Source organism: Phodopus roborovskii, unplaced genomic scaffold (genome assembly GCF_943737965.1).
Source record: "Phodopus roborovskii unplaced genomic scaffold, PHOROB, whole genome shotgun sequence".
NCBI classification, from domain to species: Eukaryota; Metazoa; Chordata; class Mammalia; order Rodentia; family Cricetidae; genus Phodopus; species Phodopus roborovskii.
This window is the reverse complement of record NW_026126629.1, coordinates 1150590-1171513: the sequence shown is the minus strand read 5'-3', so window position 1 is coordinate 1171513 and position 20924 is coordinate 1150590. Positions and strand designations below refer to the sequence as shown.

General features: G+C 40.1%; 1 protein-coding gene across 2 annotated transcripts in view; it reads right to left on the bottom strand.

Annotated features, from left to right (window-relative positions):
- Nucleotides 1–3127: 3127 nt before the first annotated feature.
- The window catches only part of Ptprg (protein tyrosine phosphatase receptor type G), a 655084-nt gene continuing 637287 nt past the window's right edge, over nucleotides 3128–20924 (bottom strand). For both annotated transcript variants that reach the window (XM_051206878.1, XM_051206880.1), the window contains 6 exons: nucleotides 20840–20916; nucleotides 20212–20340; nucleotides 17768–17914; nucleotides 16957–17099; nucleotides 7939–8074; nucleotides 3128–7504 (listed from right to left, as the gene is read on the bottom strand). In XM_051206878.1, coding sequence (XP_051062835.1) covers nucleotides 7358–7504; nucleotides 7939–8074; nucleotides 16957–17099; nucleotides 17768–17914; nucleotides 20212–20340; nucleotides 20840–20916 — 779 coding nt within the window. In that variant the 3' untranslated portion in view covers nucleotides 3128–7357. The remainder of the gene's footprint in view (nucleotides 7505–7938; nucleotides 8075–16956; nucleotides 17100–17767; nucleotides 17915–20211; nucleotides 20341–20839; nucleotides 20917–20924) is intronic.

The following is a 20924-nucleotide window of genomic DNA, read 5'->3' as shown; positions in this document are numbered from 1 at the left end:
TACAGATGTTGTGAGCTGCAATATCCAGCTTTTACATAGGTGCTGGAGAACCAAACTCAGCCCACAGAACCACCTCCCAGCCTTGCAAAAATTTTGAAGAATTTGAACTTTGGTTTCATTCCTGGAGATTGAACCCAGGCCCCACACATTGTAGGTATGTGGTCTACCTCAGTTTAAAGGATACTTTTAAGACTAAACTAATCCATGCCTCATGTGACTGAAAGGCCTGTCAGTGATTTTACATTCTAAGAGTAAAGCTACTGTGCAGTCTGTACATTGAGATGAGGTTGCATTTCAGCAGCTGCTTGGAGATGGACTTTACATACATGATGCTAAAGGTGTCTGCAATTTAGAATATGAGACTGGATTGTTGCACAAGTTTACCCTTACACCATAGACAATATTAGTAGTGTTAATTCTTAGTTTTTAAGCATCACATAAGATAAAATACAGATCTTACTATTGCCCTTGTAAATGAAACGACATAACCACAAAAGCTATTTTTAACTTGATAGTTTTCACCTTGAACATAGGCTATATAATGTAAAGCTAGTATTTCATTTATGTATTTGTCTTGGTGTCTCTGGTTTTGAAAAAGGGCATTACATAACCATGCTAGACATGAATTAACTTGTTTGGCTAAGGATGACCTTGAATTCTGGACCCTTTTATCTCTTCCTCCAAGAGCTAAGATTATCACCCATGACACCCAACTTGAACTTATGCCTTTAGTCCCATCTCGGAATCAGGGTATGGCCATCTTGACTTGTTCCTAAATCATTGAAATCTCACATTTAGTGTGTAAAAAAAGTGGGGTTTTACTATAGCATCCCCTCCTCCAAGTCTTAGTAACAGAAATGAACCTTCTTAGTTTAGAGATATATTCCATACAACCAAAGCCATGGAGTTGGGCAATTGATGGTTGATCTATTTCTGAAGTCATGATGTCTTCCCTACATTTTTGGATGTGAGCCTAGCCTTTACTGGCTGAGTTATCCCTCCAACTCCATAATGTCTTACTTAATGGTATCATTTTGACTCCAAGGGAGTCAAGAGTGTGGGAACCCACTGGGTTCTGACTGGTAGGGTGGTTGATAGACATGCTTCTGTTGCTGCCCTTGATTCACTAACCTGAGATGAAAGTGGCCCTGGGATTCTGACTGTATAGTTTAGAGGCAGCTGTTCACTGGACCTAAAAGGGTCAGTTAAATGACTGATGGGGACCAGACACTATGGCTGTGGCAGACTGTGAGCCTGTGCCATTCTACCACCCACAGTTTTCAAAGGGAGTTCGAAACCTGAATGTAAAAAGTATGTATTTTCAAATGTTGGTAACTAATAGGAATTACAAAAAATATAGGTGAAATAAAATATTCCTGTTGTCTGTCTGACCAGGATCTATACAGATAATTGATTTGTGTACTAGAGCTACCAGGGGTATAACTTGAGGAAGAAATGCATTCTCTTTTTTTTTCTTTTCTTTTTTTTTAATTTTTTATTTATTTTATATAACCAAGTCCATTTAAATGAAAACAAATATTTATAGAAAATATTTGGGAATTTGGGCGTTGTTCTTTCCAAACTACTTCCTGCTGGTAAGGGGCACTGTCATGGGGGATTCGAAGAAGATTCAGAAATCCTGGCTGTAGTCTGTAAGGCTGCTTTGTCCAGCTGATCACCTGGTACTCTGTTTCAGGTGGTCTGGTTTGATCAAATCACATTAGTCTGGAAGGAATCCACATCTTTTCATTTTCTGTGGAAACAAAAATAGAAATCCTTTTCCCCAGTAACTTGTCCCTGAACTTAAATTTTGGTGTCAAAGCATTTTTTTTTTTAAATTTATTATTTTACATGTCGATCCCAGTTCCCCCTCCTTCCCTCCCCCCCTTTTACCCTCTCTGCCCTCTCACATGCACTCTAACCACCCTCCCCTCCCATCTCCCCCACCCCGATTCCATATGTAGGGGAATGCCATCCAGTTGGGGTCATGTAGGTCTGACAGGTGATGTGAAGTAGGGACTAGGACTTCTCTCCTGTCTCTAGGTTAAGGCAGTTATCCCTCCATGGGGGATGTGTTCGCAAGGTCCTTTTGTGCACCAGGAATACATCCTGGTTCCACTGTCTGAGGTCCCTTAGACTGCTCAGTCCTTCTGGCTGAGACCCATATTCAGGGGGGCCTGAGTCAGTCCCATGCTGGCTTCCCAGCTATCAGTCTGCTGGCCCGTCAGCTCCTCCTTGTTCAGGTAAGCTGTCTCTATGTGTTTCTGCAACCTGGTCTTTTCCTCTCCATCTGCATCTGGGTTTTAGTTTGACTCAGTGTTTATGTATGGGTGTTTGCTCCTGTTTCCCACAGGCATTAGTTGAGGGCTCCATGGATAAGTTAGTTGTTGATCTCACTCTCCGGGAAGGGCATTTATGGTAGCCTTTCCACGGAAGCTCAAATTGTTAGTTGGTAGCAGTCTTGTAGTTCTCTAGACCTTTATGTTCAATTTTATCTTCAAACCAATATTGGCTCCCTCTTTTATATTCTCTCTCTCTCTCTCTCTCTCTCTCTCTCTCTCTCTCTCTCTGTCTCTCTCTCTCTCTGTCTCTCTCTTTCCTGTCTTCTATTCCTAACCAGGCTCAATCTTCCTGGTCACACATGTTTTCCATTCCTCCCCCTCATTGAAGAAATGCATTCTTAAGGACAGGTTCACTCATGTGCGAAAGAGGAGAGAGAGCAAGGGAGAGAAAGAGGGAGAGAGAGAAGGGGGAGGGAATGGTAAACTAAGAGCCCATGTCCTGACATGGAAGAACTTGTACTAATCCTATGTTTACTCCACGCTTCTACAAAGGTCTTGCTGTGACCCATCCTTCATACTAGTCAGTAAATGTTAAGAAGGTAAGTGGCCCCCACAGTGGTTGAGATACCAGAGGGACAATCACAAAGCAGAGGGTATTTGACACTGGTGAGACTTTGTCTTGTTTTCTTGGGGTGAAAAGAGGAAGAGTATCAGTGAATCAGTCTGTGAGGCATGTCCCTTTGCTTATGAAGGTGACTGCTGACATTCACCTACTACAGTGAACACTGTGATGGAGGGTTGCTGAGTGTTAATGTGACTTCATAGAAATGCTCAATATGACCACGTACATCAAAAACCATACTTTATTTTATGTATAGCAATACAATTTACATATTAAATAACACTATAATAGAATGTTTTGATATAGTTTAAAACAGAAGGAAAAAGGGAAAAATTTCAGGTTATAAAACCCCTGCCCCCATGGAACAAATCTTAAAAAACAAAACAAAACAAAACAAAAAAAAAAAAACCACTTTTTGCAAAATGAGTCAATGCGACAAATGTATTCAGTGACTAGTCATGTCTAATTGCTATTGCACTAATGGCCAATGGAATTAAAAAGAAAACCAGACTTTCACAATCACTGCCTCAAAGGAAGAACACAGGTTGGATTCTTTTGGAATGCAAAGATGGTTCTCGCTACTTCAGTACACGTTAAGTTCACATATCCACCACGAGAACAAAACAAAACAGAAAACTAAGGCGTAGTTGAAACTAGAAAAAAATTAGCTTTATATGAAAATATAAAATTCTATGATTATATACCATAGATACAAAGTTCCCAGAAGATGCTTACTCAAGCAACAGAATATGTACAGTTTTAATGATTTGAGCTATCAGAAAATTAAGTGAAAGAAACACGTGTCGACACGAAGTGGGCTCTGTAGAAACAATGGCTGCTCGCTAGTTTCAAATGTCCTAACAAAGAAGGAGTCACTACCCCAAATGTTGGAGAGTTACGACACTTTATAAAATTGACTGTCTCCTTTCCTGGAGATGTTTATTTCTTAAAACTCAAGATATTTTTCTTGAAATTAATTATCCTCTGTAGAAAATGCTTCCCTTTGCAAATATTTAACAAAAATACTAAAAACATTTTAACAGCTAAGACAAAAGTAGAGGCCAAATGTCATTATAATTTCTTCTATTTACCATGCCTTCTTTCTAGAGATAAATAAAGCCAATATTGTGTGTTAAGTGGTAACTAAGGGAAAGTGCAAAGGGTTATGTGAAATTACAGCTGCTAGGAAGAAAAAAAAAAGCAGGCATTTTTTTCCCTTCATATAAAAATTGACTGGCACCATTTGAACAGAAATTTTAGGACATAGGGGTTTAAAAATGCATTTTCCAATGTAACTGCAAAAGCCTTAAGACAACTACGTTTTGATTACTTTTTCTTAAATTATGATGTGTTTGGGTTTCTATTTTTTTTTTTTTTTTTTTTTTTTTTTTTTTGCTTAGAATTAGTAATGTGTATCTTTGGTAAATTGGTATCTACATTTTAATTTTAAACATAGTATATATGTAATTAAGAAAAAGTCATGAGAAGGCAGTTGTGCTGTGTCATTATAAGACAATTAAGGTTACTTACTGATTTCATTGTCACTTTGGGGTAAAAACTACCAACCAGACCTTGAACACCATAACCCTTATTTCATCTTGAATGTGCATAAAGTTTAGGAAAATCACTGGACCAAATGTACTATTCTTGAAACTCAGAAGGTAAATTTTAGACAAGGGACATTAAAGATGGTATTATGGTTTAGGGTACAAGAAACTGTTCTAATGTCTCTAATACATCTTGCTGTCCAGCCTGTCCGCCTGATCTAATTTTTACAATTCAGCTTCATTTGGTTTGTGTGGCTTATTGCCCTAGAGGCAAATAACACATGCAAACATCTTATCTTAGGAGCCTGCACATTAGCTTTAGTAAGAGCTGTATCCCTTTCCCTTGACTGTAAGTGGTTATAACCTTAGTATGTGCTTATGTCTCAAAGAAAACATATTTGGAACACTCTGCCTCTGGAAAGATGCAAAATATGTTTGCCAATAGCAAAGAACAGGGAAGATACATATTGTGGTAAAAGTGGGGACTGAGGATGGCTGAAGGTAACTCTCCTCAGTGAAGGATTTGTGAACCATTGTGGCAAAATGGGACCTAGCAACTGCTCATAGACCAGTAAGCTGGATGTACAGGCTTTAGTTCAAGCCTGCTGTAGATATACAGGCTGCCCACAGACAGCTTCTAACCCACCTTGACTTTATTTGTCCTTCTTATTTCACCCCCTTTCCTCCTTATTTTCTCACTCATGTTAGACAGTTCCAGATTTGTGGGGAGTATGCAATTCCAATTCCATAAATTGAATTTCCTGTGTGAATAGCACAGAAAGTAATACTTGCTATTTGTCTTCTAAACAGTTACTTTTATTAATAGAAAATTGTGAGACCATGAACTCCAACTCGAATGTTAATTCCAAATGGCAGAGTACAGAGCATCTAACTGAAGAGCATCAGCTGATATCAGATCTGTGTACAGCAAAAAGAATCTGTTTAATTGGCAAGGAATCTCTAGCTCTTATGAGGATCTGAATCTTTTTCCTTCAATATTCTGTTCAGCCCCGAGAGTTGTATCTATGGTTAGTCCTTCTTTAAATTATGCAGGGTGACACCTCTGATGGGACAGGATGTGTGTGTGTGTGTGTGTGTGTGTGTGTGTGTGTGTGTTGGTAAATGTGCCTAGGATGCTATCTAGCAGACACCTTATAGACTCTGCTCAGCTGGTCAACACTCTTGAAAGCCAGACTCTCAGTTCTCTGTGTGTTCAAAAACTTAGGTTAGTCTATACAAATGGTCTTCATGGGCCTCTATGGGCCTGGCCCATGCACTGAAACCCTTGACGTGGCTTGGGACCCCCTCCTTAGTAGCTCTGGTTCTCCAAAACTTGTGTGACTAGTTCCAGATAAACAACTCAAGAAGAACAAAGCCACATCCCCGCTGCAATGCTGCCCCAAGAGTGACAGCAGCCACAGGGCCTCATCATAAAGCTTACTGGTATAACAAGGAAACCAAACCCCATTGTCCATGGGCTCAATCTTGTGGGATGATTTCAAGTCTGACAGAAGTTGACCTTCAAAAGGAGACATTACAAGGAAGATACAGATCTTGGTGAATAGCTTAGTGAGTGTTGTTTTAAACCAACTCAAATTAAATTTCTTAATTTTTCCCATTATGTACTACTGTGGGTCAAAAGCAGCTCCAGCCAGGCCTAGGGCTCACCAAAGACCATTGCCACCTCTTACTGATGTGCATCTATCTGCTCTCAAAGACCCACAACTCTCCTAATAAAACCTGTTCTAAAATGGAGATGTCACCTGTCATTCAAAAACTGAATTTTCTCTTTAAGACTCAAATGTCTCTCTCCAAGTAAGACTGATTTATCTGTAGGAATTTGGTCCCAAATACATTTCCAATTCAATCTTAAATAGAGTATGTATGTAATTAAGAGATTTATTGTTTAACATTTGGCAAAAAAAAATAAGGAAAAAAATATTGTTGTCTATAGGTATTTTTTTTTTATTGGACTGTTATAGGAGTAGTTAGTAGGGATTTTTTTGAACACTAACATTTAGATTTAAATACCTATTCTTTTCTGTGCTGTGGCTACTGTGAGGTATGGTACTAGATACTGAAAAAGTATTAGTGGAGATTAACTAAAGAGTGTATGAAATAGTGCCACCTTTCCATTATAAAAGCCAGCCCTGATTTTAGGGTATAGCTACTTCAGAGAGTCAAAATGGAAATAACACACACTGTCCACATAGCTACTGTGAAATCTGTAATACAGAGTGATTCTTTATTTTGACACATTTCAACTGTGAATATAACTCAGTAACTAATAAGAGATGTCCACATGAAGCAACTCTTAAGCCCTCTTAACTTTTTAGTGGATTCCTCAACCATTACAAATGGAACAGACATCAACAGACTTCTTAGGGGCTCCCATTAACCTGCTGCCCTGTAAAAGGCAACAGTGCCCATCCACTCCATGGAAACACAAGGCATGTAGTATTTGAACAGTGCCTAGAAAATAGAGGGGAACTAAGAAAAGTACAGTGTTGCCTGCTAGGAAAATGCAATTGCTTTAGAATAATAACAAAACTGAGATTCACTGTCATAACAAAGACTCTCACTGCACAGAACTAAATAAGAGCATGTATGTCGTCATGGAATGTCACATCAGGTTTTGCTGAAGATTAGATTATAGGCAGTAACACTGATCGTATAGTGCAAACTAGGTAAAGTTGCGTTTCACTGTGTAAAATGAACAGGTGCAAATGCTCAGTAGGATACCATTAAGACATAAAATGGCAAAAAATAAATATCAAAACTTTTATCAGTGTAAAAAAGTAACTGGGTTATTGTATAACCTAGAGTCTGGCAAAAAAGGCCTCAAAAAAGTTCTGTCTTTCCAAGTGTCAGAAGTTTACAAATTAAGTGCCCGTCCAGGGGTGCGGTCACACCAGGGACTCCATGCTCTCAGCAGGGTCTGAGTCTTCTGCAGTTAACACAGCACCGTTTTTGTCCCCCATCATGGGACCATTTCCATTTTCTTTAGTGCTGACCAAGCTGAGCATTGCTTTGTAGACAAACTGGTACTGTTCCTGGAAGACAGGTAGGAATAAAGGGTTAGACATCTACGATGCAAATACTTACCATAAACATACTTCTAAAAAAAAAACATACCCAGAGAGACGAGAATAACAGAAATATATTTAACTTTAAAAGCAACCACTTGTCTCATTGAGCTCTATACCTTCTTCATATCCTCTGGTCTTTGTTAGCAAAGAACCTGTTTCAGTGTAAGACTTTTAAGCAGACTTTTTTTTTTTTTAAACTACATTACTGATATTTTGGGTTAGATATTTCTATGTTGTGCATGGTAGGTTTGGCCTTCATACACTAAATGCCACAGAACCTCTGTCCAGTAGTGAAAACCAGTAAGTCTCCTGGTCAACAACTGTAGTTGAGATCCCCTGGTCTGTAGTACAGATGTGAGGATCATCTGATAGGTTTGATATACACACAAACTACTTACAATGTCTGTGAATACTCCAGGTCTCATAAGATTGATCATTTTAGCCACCTGGAAGACATCCACAGCATTTTCATTCTCTAGCTGCTGGGACAAGGTGGTAAGGGCACATAGCATTCCTGCAGAAACTGCTCCATACCTGGGGAGGAGAAAGAAAGGTACGATTTCAGACGTATGGATGGACTGCATGTAGCAGAAGGTTAAGTACCACCACATATTTTCTTAGGAATTAAGTAGGCTGGGTTGGTGTCTATTCCAGAAGACAAAATAAATTAAATGTTAGGGAGAGGGATCTAGAAATTTACATAGAGGTGACATTTTTGCCAAATGCCATTTTGGCAAAATGGCTCAGCTTGATGACTAATAGGAAACAAAAGGTTCAAAAGTAGACTTGGAAACATTATGGAATTGGTTTTGGATAAGAGATATTACAACAGATGAGAAAACAATAAGAGCACTGTGATTATTTCCTATGGGATAAATAGAAAGTGTTACAGGGCCCCTGTTTTCAAAGATCTTAAGCATATCTAATGTCCATTTGGTTGTGACTCTAGCCTTAATAGCTGAGCCATCTCTCAAACAATCAGATAAACTGAACTTAAAAAAACAAAAACAAAAACAAAAACAAAACCCATCCACTGCATAATGGTGTTTTGGATAACCCAAAACTACATTACGATGGGCCTGTAAGGTTACAGTGCAGCTGTAGTTTTGATAAACATTGTTTATGATCATTTTTGCTTCCCTGGAATACAGTTCAGTTCAGATATAAATCAAGATCATCATTTATTTGGGGCAGGATGTTCTGTTTGAGAATTCTGTCTGTAAAGATTTTCTTTTATATCTTCTAATTTTATTTTTCGTGTTTCAAGTATAGGTTATAAATGCCTACTGCTGCCATATCCCTAAACCCGTGTACTGCAAATTTTCATTTCATATTCATTTCAAAATATGTGTAACCTTCTGTTCCACTCTACCCCATTTTTTTTATAGAGATTTTAGAACCAGATTTTCAAGGAACAAAAGATGTTGTTAGGGTTTTTGCTACATTTCTTGAATATGTGGATGAATTTGAGGAAAGCCATGTCTTTACAGGCTTTAGTTTTTCTCTTCAGTAATAGCACGTCCTTTCTCCATTTACGCAAGTCAGTTGGGCTTCAGAGTTTCTTTTATGCCTTTGCACATTATGTTTTAGGTTAATTCGTGGGTTCATAGAGTCCCTGCTACTCCTCAGCATGGCCTCTTGTGGCACTGTCTACTCACCTTCACTTGATGTATAGAGACATTAATTATGCTGACAAAGTGAGCGTGTAGACAGTCACACAGCAGAACTCTTGAGTAATTTGTAGGCTCTCTGGGTGGTGGGCTTTGCCTCTTGATGTTTATTCTTTCTTTGGCGTTTACTAACTTGGTTAAACCTTGAAATGTTTAGTGTGCCAGCACTGGAAACAGGCATGCTCTTTATGATTGTTTATGGTCAAACTACGCAAGTCTTGAAAATAAAAGCATGTGTGATGGGCTTCTCGTAAATGATAACTGGTTAAGGATGAAGGCTTATTTTCTTTCTTTTGTTTGCTGAAGGTATTGGTGGGGGTAAGAAGGGGTGCTATTTTATTCCATTATTTACTATAGATGCTTTCTGCCTATTTTTTAATCTGTTGATTTTTTAAAAAATCTTTGAAAATGTCTTGAGTTCATCAACACATTTTGATACTATTTATTTTGAGTTGTATTGACTTTGGTGGATAGTATTTTACTCATGATTTTGAATGTATAGGACTAGCATCTCCTTTTAATTCAGTTTGTGTTGTTACTGTCTTGATGTAGCCTCAGTGAGTGTTTGGGGGCCCAGGCCCAGGGAGGGCTCTCTCTCTCTCATACTCGCTTCTTGGTAATTACTACTGTGTGGCCTATGTTCTCTCTAGACAATTACATACAAGGAGTTAACCTTCCCTATGAGGCAATACTACTGTCATTGTCACTTGATGTTGAAGAGGCATATTCAGGGGAAGAAACTGGCCACTGAGTCTTACAGTGAGGCCATGGCTACATTTCTGCGACTATCTAGATCTAAGTGGCTTAGAAAAGAGATGGCACTTACCACGCAAACATCATCTACTACCTTTGCTTAAAGTTTATTAACATAATGTTGTAAGTAAACAGTCTCACTCCCTTTATTTGCTTTTAAATGTATTTATTTCTAGCTTTTTATCAGAGAGTGTGTTCAACATACACAGAAGTACAATCTCACAAGGACCTGTTTGTAGCTACCATTCAGCTATACAAATCACCAGCTCACGGACAGTCTTCTACCTGTTTCCTCCTCCATCTGAACTGAAGTAAACTGCAGATGTTTTATTGAGAATTAGCTTTTATAAGTAATTTATAAATGCTAAGAACCTAAAAGGACAAGCTCAAACAAATAGTTCTCAGATGTCTTTAAATAAACATAGAAAAAAGTGGAAGGGGTTTTCCCCTCCATCTTAACTTATGCCTTCTGTAATTGTTTTCTTTGTTACAGTATTCAGTGTTCACTCCCAGCCTCCTTCTTCCCCTCTAAAGATAACTTGTCATTGTGGAGTCCAGGCTGGTCATGAACTCCTGACCCTCTTACCTTTGTCTCCTCAGAGCTGGGGCTGTAGAAGCACGTCACCTCCCTGGATATCACCATTGTATCCTTTATTAGACCAGGTCTATTTATTGCTTACATGTTCAATCTCTGTTCCCACTTCATTCTTTTGGCTTCCTTCTGTTAATTACCTGTATTTCAGTGGTTTTATCTGCCCCCGCCCCCAGCTTTTTAAACTGAAGGTCAAGTTTGTTTCCAAAATTCAATAAATGTAAGTTGGGCTATGACTTTTTAGGGGAGGTACAGTTTGGTTCTTTTGGAAAGTTAATGCTTTGATTATGTTATTATTTTTCAGTTCCAATCTTGTTTACCTCCTTAAGCCATAAATTATTTATAAGTAGTGTCACATGTAAGAACTTCAGTTTCCACTAATAGGATTTAGAATCTTATTTAACTGTGGATTTCTAATATTAATGTGTTGTGGTGAGTGGGTGTGGCTTTGTCTCCAGATTATAGTGATTTATTAAAATTGTACTTTTGGTCAGTTTATACAGGTAAGCCACTTGTGTTTCCATGGGCTGTCTCTCACATAGTACCCTTTGCATGCACACGTGTGTCCGTCAACACTAGGTAAAGTTGTGCTATTCAGGCTCTCTCCAAATGCTACTGCTCAAATGGCCCCTGACTGGTTCAGCTTGGAACTTGATTCTCCGTTGTCTCAAAAACTTTAGCTGCTGTTCCTGTCAGCGTTTGACCTCCCTGTGCATCAACTGCTGCGCATGTTGGAGTCTAGCTGCTGCTACTCCCACATCAGCCTCGCCCCTTCCACCACTAGCAGCTCTCATTTTTAACAGAAGTATTTTTCATTTTTAGATTTTAATTTTTCTAGATGGCTCACAGTATGTCTGTAAACTCTTCATTAGCTCTCTAAATATATTCTTTTCTTATTTATTATTTTACATGTCGATCCCAGTTTCCCCTCCTTCCCTCCCTCCCTTTTACCTTCTCTGCCCTCTTACAAGCACTCTAACCACCCTCCCTCCCATCCCCCACCCCAATTCCATATGTAGGGGAATGCCATCCAGTTGGGGTCATGTAGGTCTGACAGGTCATGTGAAGTAGGGACTAGGGCTTCTCTCCTGCCTCTAGGTTAAGGCAGTTATCCCTCCATGGGGGATGTGTTCGCAAGGTCCTTTTGTGCACCAGGAATACATCCTGGTTCCACTGTCTGAGGTCCCTTAGACTGCTCAGTCCTTCTGGCTGAGACCCATATTCAGGGGGCCTGAGTCAGTCCCATGCTGGCTTCCCAGCTATCAGTCTGCTGGCCCGTCAGCTCCTCCTTGTTCAGGTAAGCTGTCTCTATGTGTTTCTGCAACCTGGTCTTTTCTTCTCCATCTGCATCTGGGTTTTAGTTCGATTCAGTGTTTATGTATGGGTGTTTGCTCCTGTTTCCAACAGGTATTAGATGAGGGCTCCATGGATACATTAGTTGTTGATCTCACTATATTCTTTTAATAACACTATGATTACTCTCTTTTGGTTTACCTTTTTGTGTTTGTTCTGGTTCTTTCTCATTGTGCTGTCTTTTGCTGGATTATAAATTGTACTACGTTGATCTTATTTTCACACAGTATTAAAAAAAAAAAAAACATTTGTACTGACTTGGTTTTACGGAGGAAACATTTACTTAACTGGTTCTAATGAAATGATTAAATTCGGGATTCACCTCTTTATTTTCCTAGCTCTTCTTAAAGATTAGTTCAAGCCAGTCACACAGAACATCGGGATGGCCATGCTCTGCTTGTGGAGTATGCTTCTCACGGATGTTAGCCTTTCTGTGAGCTGGCCACCTTTCCTACCACTGGCTATTCTTTGTGGATTTTTTGGGGGGGCATGGTGTGGGGGGCTTGAGGCAGGGCTTCTTTGTGTAACAGTTTGGGTGTCCTGGAACTTGCTTTTTAGACCAGGCTGGCCTAGGACTGACAGATTCATCTGCCTCTGCGTCCCAAGTGCTGGGATTAAAGGCCTGTACCACAACCACTAGCCCTTCTTAATACATACACTTTCATCAAAGACAGGTAACACACATAATGGTGGTTGTAACATCTGGCCCAGGTTACAGTGGGCTAAGTAGTCTCTAGTTCTGTGCAAGAACAGCTGTGATGTTTACACACGAGGAAAGCCCTTTATGTTACACTTCCCAGAAGTGTGTGAACAACTAGGCTTGAAGCATGCCTAGAGACTGAAATCAAATTATCTAACATCTAACACTAGAATAAAAAAAGACTAAAGAAAATAAGGGCCATTCTCTTTTAGAATCTTATGCATTATGTTAGGACTGAATGATATTTGCTGAGTTTCACAGACTTACATTCAGAGATCTATGTACTTGGTACAGAGGTGATTTTAGTAACTTACAGGCTACATTACACAGTAGTTACACATCCACTGGCTTCTGAGATCTGCTTACCACTTTCTCTAGTTAAAAGTCATGCTGGTTTAGTGCTGCTTAAAGAAAAACACTGATGTACTTGGACTGTGTTGATTCTAAAATAGACTGAGGATCCATGTCCAGTATGCATTATGTCTATGGCCATAAGAGGTACAATTATTGTACTTTTAGAGTTATTTCTTTTTTTCAAGATGGGGTTTCTGTGTAGCTTTGGAGGCTGTCCTGGAACTCACTCTGTAGACCAGGCTGGCCTTGAACTCACAAGATCCTCCTGCCTCTGCCTCCTAAGTGCTGGGATTAAAGGTGTGTACCACCACTGCCTGGTTAGAAGTGTTTTTGAGATCACAGCTGAATATGTTGACATGGAAGGTGCTCTGCATTGCATGGTAGCAGAGGAGAAAGGTAAAAAACCCAGTTACAAACCCTTTGATCCACAACGGCGACCAGTCTAGTCTGTGAGATCCGCTAGTGCAATAGTGACACAGGGCTTGTGGGGGTAACCAACCACTCATGGGATGGAACCCATGCCTGACCCTGCTTGGGGTAGTAAGAACCTGAGACTGGACAGGCCAGCAACCTAGGGGAAAACCAAACACTACTGTCCTGCTAAAGGAACATAGCAATAAAATTACTCCTAAAGACATACTGTTACATCACAGATCAGTACCTTGTCCAGCCATCATCAGAGAAGCTTCTTCTTGCAGCAGACGGGAACAAACACAGAGACCCACAGAGACAATATGCACAAAATGATAGACCTTGGAACACTCAGCCCCTAACCAGATGCCTCCATCAAATCCCTCCCCTCAGGGCTCAGGGAACTCAGCAGCAAAGTGTAAGAGCCAGAGGGGATGGAGGACACCAAGAAGAAGGCATCCTAAACACAACAGGACTGGAAAACACTTAGGAACTCCAGGCCTGAGGCAGTACGCACAGGGCCTACAAGGGTCTGTACCAGATGGCATCCTAGAGCTAAGAGGGAAAGGAGACACATGCTCTGACCCTAACCCAGAAGAAGCTAGTGCTAACTGAGAACTATCTGCAAATGAAAAATTAGTTTTTTTTTTCCCAAGGAGTTCCACTGGAGAAACCCACTCTTCAGGGTAGGCCTCATGTCCAGCCAATAGAAAATGACCTCACCAGAATCTTTTGAAATTCCTTGTCTCATAATCCCATACCAGGGTATTTTTATTTTCCTTTTTTTACTTACAGTTCCTTTATATATAGATTATGGCTTCAGGTTTTATGTTTCTTTGGGATTCCTCCTGTGTGTGCCTCTGTGTCTATATGTGTTTTTTTTGTGCTTTTTTTTTGACTCATTTTTCTTCTATTTATTTTGTCTTATTCCAAATTTGCTTTTTGTTTTTATCATTTTATTATTATTCCTTAGATACCTATTTTTTAACTTTTTATTTATTCTTTGTGTCTTTCACATATCTCCATCCCATTCATTTCCCTGTCCCTTAGTATCAGCCCTGTACCCTTTTAACCCCCTCCCCCAAATTAAAAAAATAAAATTTAAGAGAAAAAGGAGAAAAATTTATCTCATTATGGATGCTATAGCATGACTCAGTCATGCAATAAACCCTTTTATCCATTTATCTTTACTTGCAAGTGTTCATTGCAAAGAATCATAGGTCTGGTTCTAGGACTCTCATTTCTGCTACACTGTCAATGCTAGGCCCTCACTGGGACTCCTCTTAGTTATCCTGTTTTTGCCCTGTGTTGTGGAGAGCCTGAAGCTTTGGGTCTGCAGGACTAGTCCCTTCATGTGCACCAGTAGATCACAGATAGTGTGGATGATGGGGTGTGCAAATTCATAACCCTGGTTCTGGGCCTGGGTAGTGGTAGGGTTGGTCAGCCCGCCAGCTCGCCCTCGTCCTCACCACCAGGGTGAGCTCCCCTGCATTGCCCTGTATAGTTCACCCCTTGTAATGATGAGCAAGGGACAGGGCCAGTTCTCCTGCTTTCATGTCCTCAGGGTCAGTTCTTCCACACGTACAACACAGGGCCAGCTCTACTGTGTTGCCTAGGCTTGGTGTAGGGACCACTCTCTTGAATGCTGCAGTTGATGAGGGACAGGGACAGCTCTCCCATTCTTATGACCGCAGAGCCAGCTGCCTTGGTGTTTCTCCCTTGCCCATCTGTCACATGATAGATGAGTAATGGGGATAGTTCTCCCAGGCTCATAACTTTGGGGCTGGCTCACAAGCCTATTTGTTTTCTAAGGAAGAGACAGAAAGGGTGTGGATCTGGGTGGGAAGGGAAGTAGGGAAGAAATTGAGGAAGGGAAAGTGTCATCCAAATAGAACTGCATGGGAAAAAAAAATCTATTTTCAGAGAGAGCGCGCGAGAGAGAGAGGGAGAGAGAGAGAATAGCTGGGAATGTCGTCATACCTATCTATTATGGCGAAGAGGTAAAGTTTCCTTAGAAGTTGGTAGTACAGGAAGAAAAGCAGGGGTTGCAGCCAGAATCTGGTATTCTTCATGGAAGAATAGCAATGTAAAGTTAAAAAATAAGTTTGTAGGCCAGCATGGTAGAATCCTAGTATTTGTGAGGCTAAGGCAAAAAGATTGCCAGGAGCTCCAGGTTAGCCCAGTTTTATATAGCAAGACCCTGTCCCAAAACAACAACAACAACAACAAAACCTGTACAAACAAATAAAACCAAACATCCCAAATACAAAATCAAATTAAAACGTGAGAAGTGGATGAGAACAGAAAGCAGGAAATGATTGCAACATATCCTGAAAGAGAAAGAGGGAACAGGAATGGCCACCGTAAAAACCAGAGGAAGGCAGTGTTGACTAGAGGTTGGGATGGGTGGCTTGGAGCCCCAGGGCTGGTCTCCTGGGGCTGTCTCAATGGACCTCCTCATTCAGGAGATACCCAAGTGACTTTAGAGCTTGACAATTCCCTGGGCATTCTTGGTGTCTTTGTAGCAGAAAGGTCTGCATTTTTCATCTTACACTAGTTCCCATAAATTGTGTGGTTGACACTAGTGGACACTGACTATAAATCTCTCCTTGTACTAAGCACCTTCCTCCCTGTGCCTGTTTCCCCAAACACAGAGTGCCTATCATAAATTATGTTCTTGGTAATCCTAAGCAGTTATGCCTTGTGGGTGTCTATGCATCAGCCAGAGTGGGGACCAGTCAATGGATTTTGTTACAGAATTTCTTACCAGTCTTCAGTCCTTGATCTTAAGACCAAATTATAATAATAGCTAAACTTTTACTTATTTAGGCAATTTAAGGTATTGGGAATTAAAAAGGAGAATGTTATAATGGAAGCCCGATCCTTCTACTAATCTTGAGTGACAGTTTCATTACATGTTGGGTAACTCTGGAAATCTTTATATATTCATGACAGGCAGTGAACAAGGCAGATGGTCTCTTTGTTTTATATGTGTGTGTGTGTGTGTGTGTGTGTGTGTGTGTGTCTATACACACACACACACACACACATATAGCTTGACTTTTCTGATTATCTAGAATGACCTTGGAGATACAACCCAAAGGGATCTCAGACCACACTTTGAGATTAAATGAAACTAGCTTAATTACACAGTAAACTAGTTATTATTTGAGTAAAGCATCTATTCTATAACCATCTCAATAGATTATGTATGTTGCAGGCGTCCTGGGTGAGAACAGACTAGCCTGGGAATAGAACGGACTTGAGCATGTGAATGCAACATGCCGAGAATACCACATATTACTGTTAGGGTACACCTGTCTCCAAGTAAGAACCTGCTTACCTTTTGGTGAAGAATGGAAGTGCAGTCTTTTCCCCTTCTCGAGCATACACTCTAGGGACACTTAGAGCCTGGCAAAAGTTGACCAGTTAAAACACAACCACAATGCTTTTGCATATGTATCTACCCAATAGAAATAACACTGAATATTGAAAGCATAGAGAGGAAGGTATTCCCTTTCAACTTCTGTGTAAATCCAATCAGAAGAGCACCTGAATTTAACATACACAATCAGATACATACTCGTCATGAACAATAGTGGGGCCATCCCGTGTTAAGGCCTCTTCCTTGATGACATTGATCAGCTCAAAGGTACTGCTTATGGGGGCATCTGGGTTAGGCCATTTGGGGCACTGAAAGTGCCGAACTTCTAGTACATAGTCATCCTGCAACCAACAAAATAAAAATCATAGCTACTCCTGTAGTCATGTCTATCACCAAACGACTGAGTCTGCTCCCTAGGAAGCATGCATCTCGGGAAACTCTGAACAGTGTTAGGCTACCCAAACAGCACAAGACTCACCTGTCATCAAAACACAACACGCCAGTGAACAGTAGGCTCTCTTTAATCAGGCAAACAAAACAAAACAAAACAAAAAAATCTGTAAGAGACGTTAAACCCTACTACTCAAACTCTGACTCAGAAAAGAAAGAAGGGAGGGACTTAGGTGTCATTTAAACTGCTGATACACATGGAATATCTCTTATCCTTCTAAGAAGGCAGTTATATGTGACAATTGTGTTTATTAAAATGTCATCTCTATAACAAGGCTACGTTTCTGATGCCAAAGCATGCAGCATTTCTCTCCTATATTGAGTACGATCTCATACACTGTCTTTATCATTCAGCCAGAACACCTACTTGTGTGCATGCTGAGCCAGAGACTGTTACATTTCATGCACACAACCAGAAAAAACAAATATACTAAGGAAGGAAAACCGGAAATGCATAATTTAACAGCTGAACCTGTCTGAAAGGTAGTAAAAGCACTTTACTGAAAAGGAAGACACAGGACCCAGGCTGGGCAACTGTGGCGGAAATGCGGGCTGTTACCTGTGTCGCTTCAAGGATAAAGTCATGGATGATGATTTGTTCTTCGTTAGAGAGGCACAGCCTGTCCTTGCTGATAAGGGTGACAGTAAAGGCCTCGCAGTTCATGGATTCTTCTCGACTTGGCCAGTATACAAACTCATCTTCTGCCTTTGGGAACCAGGAAAACAAATTATTTTATGGTGTTATCAGAATAGATAGTAAAGTTTACTAAAGTCAACTAAATGAACAGGTATAGATACACACACACACACATTTACTTTTGTGCAGTAGCTACAATATCATAAGCGCTAAGTATAGTATAATTTTATTACTTATGGTTCCTAGATGATATATTAACTCTAGATTTATTCATTCTACATACATACCTGTGCGTTGTGCCCTTCAACCTACCCCCTACCACCACCATCTTGTTAGTTCACTTTTTTTTTTTTTTTTAGTGGAATTTCAGAATATTTTCTTCCTGTGTATGGTTTATTTAACTTAGTGCAGGGTTCTCTGAGCTCAATCTGTGGCAAAACTAGATCCTATTCTTTCTAGGGGCCGGCAAATATGCCCCTGTACACACGCAGGCCATCTCTGAACTTCGGCTGTTGTGCATGATGTTGCAGAGAACACTAGAATGCACATACTTCACATGGTGCTTATCTTCTTTTGGGGGAGCGTATGCCCAGCAGGTGTTTTACACAGAACCTTGAATACTGTTTTCCATATGGTTGTGTTAGTCTATAGTCCAGTGTATAGTGAGTTGTGTTTCTTTCTTTTTTCTATGCAGCCCTTAAATGCACTGTGGACTAGGCTGGCCTCTAACTTGCATCCATTCCCTACCTCTGCCTTCTAAGTGCTGGAGTTACAGCCATGCTGTACCATGCCAGCAAGAGTTCCTGTTCTTCCTTACTGACATTTGTCGTTCATTGGGTTTTGTTAAATCCAACATAGTTGGTAGGAGGTGGTATTCTGTAAGAGATAATAGCACTGAGTACCTTTCCACATACCTGCTGATCATTTTTGTCATACTTGAAGACATAGTTTTGCCCACTTTCTAGAGTTCTCTATAAATTTTGGATGATAGCCGCTAGATATGGGATTTGCACCATCTGTCTTGACAAATGAGGACATGCTCAGAGATGTCCATAAATTGTCTGAATCATGCTGCTGCTGAAGGACAAAAGGCTGCACCTTTTGGAAAGGAAGCTGTGCATAAATAAGCGGGCAGGCCATAAGTAGAAGGCTCCTTTGAACAGACAAGGTGCCCCCGTTGGTGTCAGGTTTCAAGAGGGGGGTAATGTAGAAGCTGTTCAGCTTTGAAGCAGGCAAGTTTAACATGTTCATCTATTTTAAGTTTAAAAAGAAATTCAGGCGTGGTACTTGAATGCTATCCATGAAAATTATGGCTTCCTAAGAAAAACTTAATGGTTGGAGACCATGATTTGAGCCTTTTTCTAATGGCTCAAATGAGGAACTCCCGTTTGCCAATAGTATAGATGTTTCCTTGAGCATTTTACTGAGAATGCCTATTTACTATCGCAGAAGTCAGGGGTAACATTCACAACAAAGAAGGCTCTGTTTAGGCTTACACTGTTACATTAGAAATGAGCTAGCAGTCCAATGAGACTTATCACCTCAATTTTCAATATAGATCATTGCCAAGTACATTTTTATTTTTAAAGCTCAGCATAAGGGGAAGCAAATTAGCAATTGGGTTTAATCTATACAAAAGAAGCCTGGAACTGTTGTGAGTTTTATTACACTTTCTTCAAGGAAATGGAAGTATGACCAAATGAACAGATTCAGGATATAGAGTTAATATGGACAGAACATTAGACTCTAACCACCATGCAGACAGAGATCAAGGACTAAGGCATGAAAAGAACTAGAGGCTTGAATTCTCTCTGCAGGATAGATCTAAACAGCCTCTCCTTTCTGTCTCTACTATGGCCCTGACTATGAAATGGAAACATTATTGGCATTCCTCTGATGTACGATGGGACACAGTAAAATGATTAAAAGCATGGACTTTGGACACACAGGTGACTTAGGTACACATCTGAGACTAATTATTATTGCATGCTCTTGGACAAGGTCATTGCTTCAGTTTCTCTGGCTATCAAGTTAAGTTAATTCATACAAGGAAAACACAGTCACATATATCCTAAATGTAATAAGTGATCCGTTTTCCAAAAGTGGCATGCAGTGGCTAAGAAGTAAGTCCTATTATGGGAGTTTACTCAAAGGATTGTTTTCAAAGCCTTTACCCAGCCACGAGAGTGTGATTGAAGAGCAGGATAAACAGCATTGAGGAATCAGGTATGTAAGTGAGAGGGACAATGCTATGAAAACACCCTTCTTAGCATACACAGGCACAACAGCCCATGGCAAGGTATCGCCATAAGTTATGTCTGTGGCCTCATGGGCTTGTTAATATACAGCAGATGTGCTCTACTCACCAGGCTCTGGTTGTCTGGCAGCATGACAATGATCTGTGCGTTATGATCCCAAATCATCCTCCAGAAATCTTTCGTAGTGTGTGGCAGAGGGTGCTGTGTTATAATGAATTCGTTGCTTCTGTAATAGCCCTTCAGTTAGGGAGAAGAGGAATTAGTGACTAGGTATGTGTCACTGTAACTTTGTGGTGGTAAAATACATTCTGTAACAGGGCAGCATTACTTTGACTACACTAAAAGACTTGAGAAAGGCATTCAGTACACTTGGTTAATTTTAAGTTGTACTTCTGTGAACATTGTGCAGACAATTTCCTCTCTACATGCAATTCACTTCAAGTTACCCCTGCTGTTTTTTACTTAACGGCAATTTCAACATTTATTTAAAAGCTAGCTGGGCGAATTAACAATAAAATTAATTCCTTAAGAAGCATTTTTGCTTAATTTAGATATTTTTGTATTCCCACCCTTTAGGCATCTTTTGTTAAAAGTTTCAAGCACAGAAATTTCTATGCGTTTGATGTTATACATTGAGAAATTACTTAGAAAATGAAATCGGTCACATGGGTGGTATGCGCTCCTTAATCACAAATACAGACAATTAAACTGAAAGGTGGTAACGGTAGACGCTCACCATGATGTACGAAGCATTAATGTAATCTGTTCCTTTCATTCCGGGCAATGGTGCAAGTCCCACTCGAGCACGCTCAGCTATCATA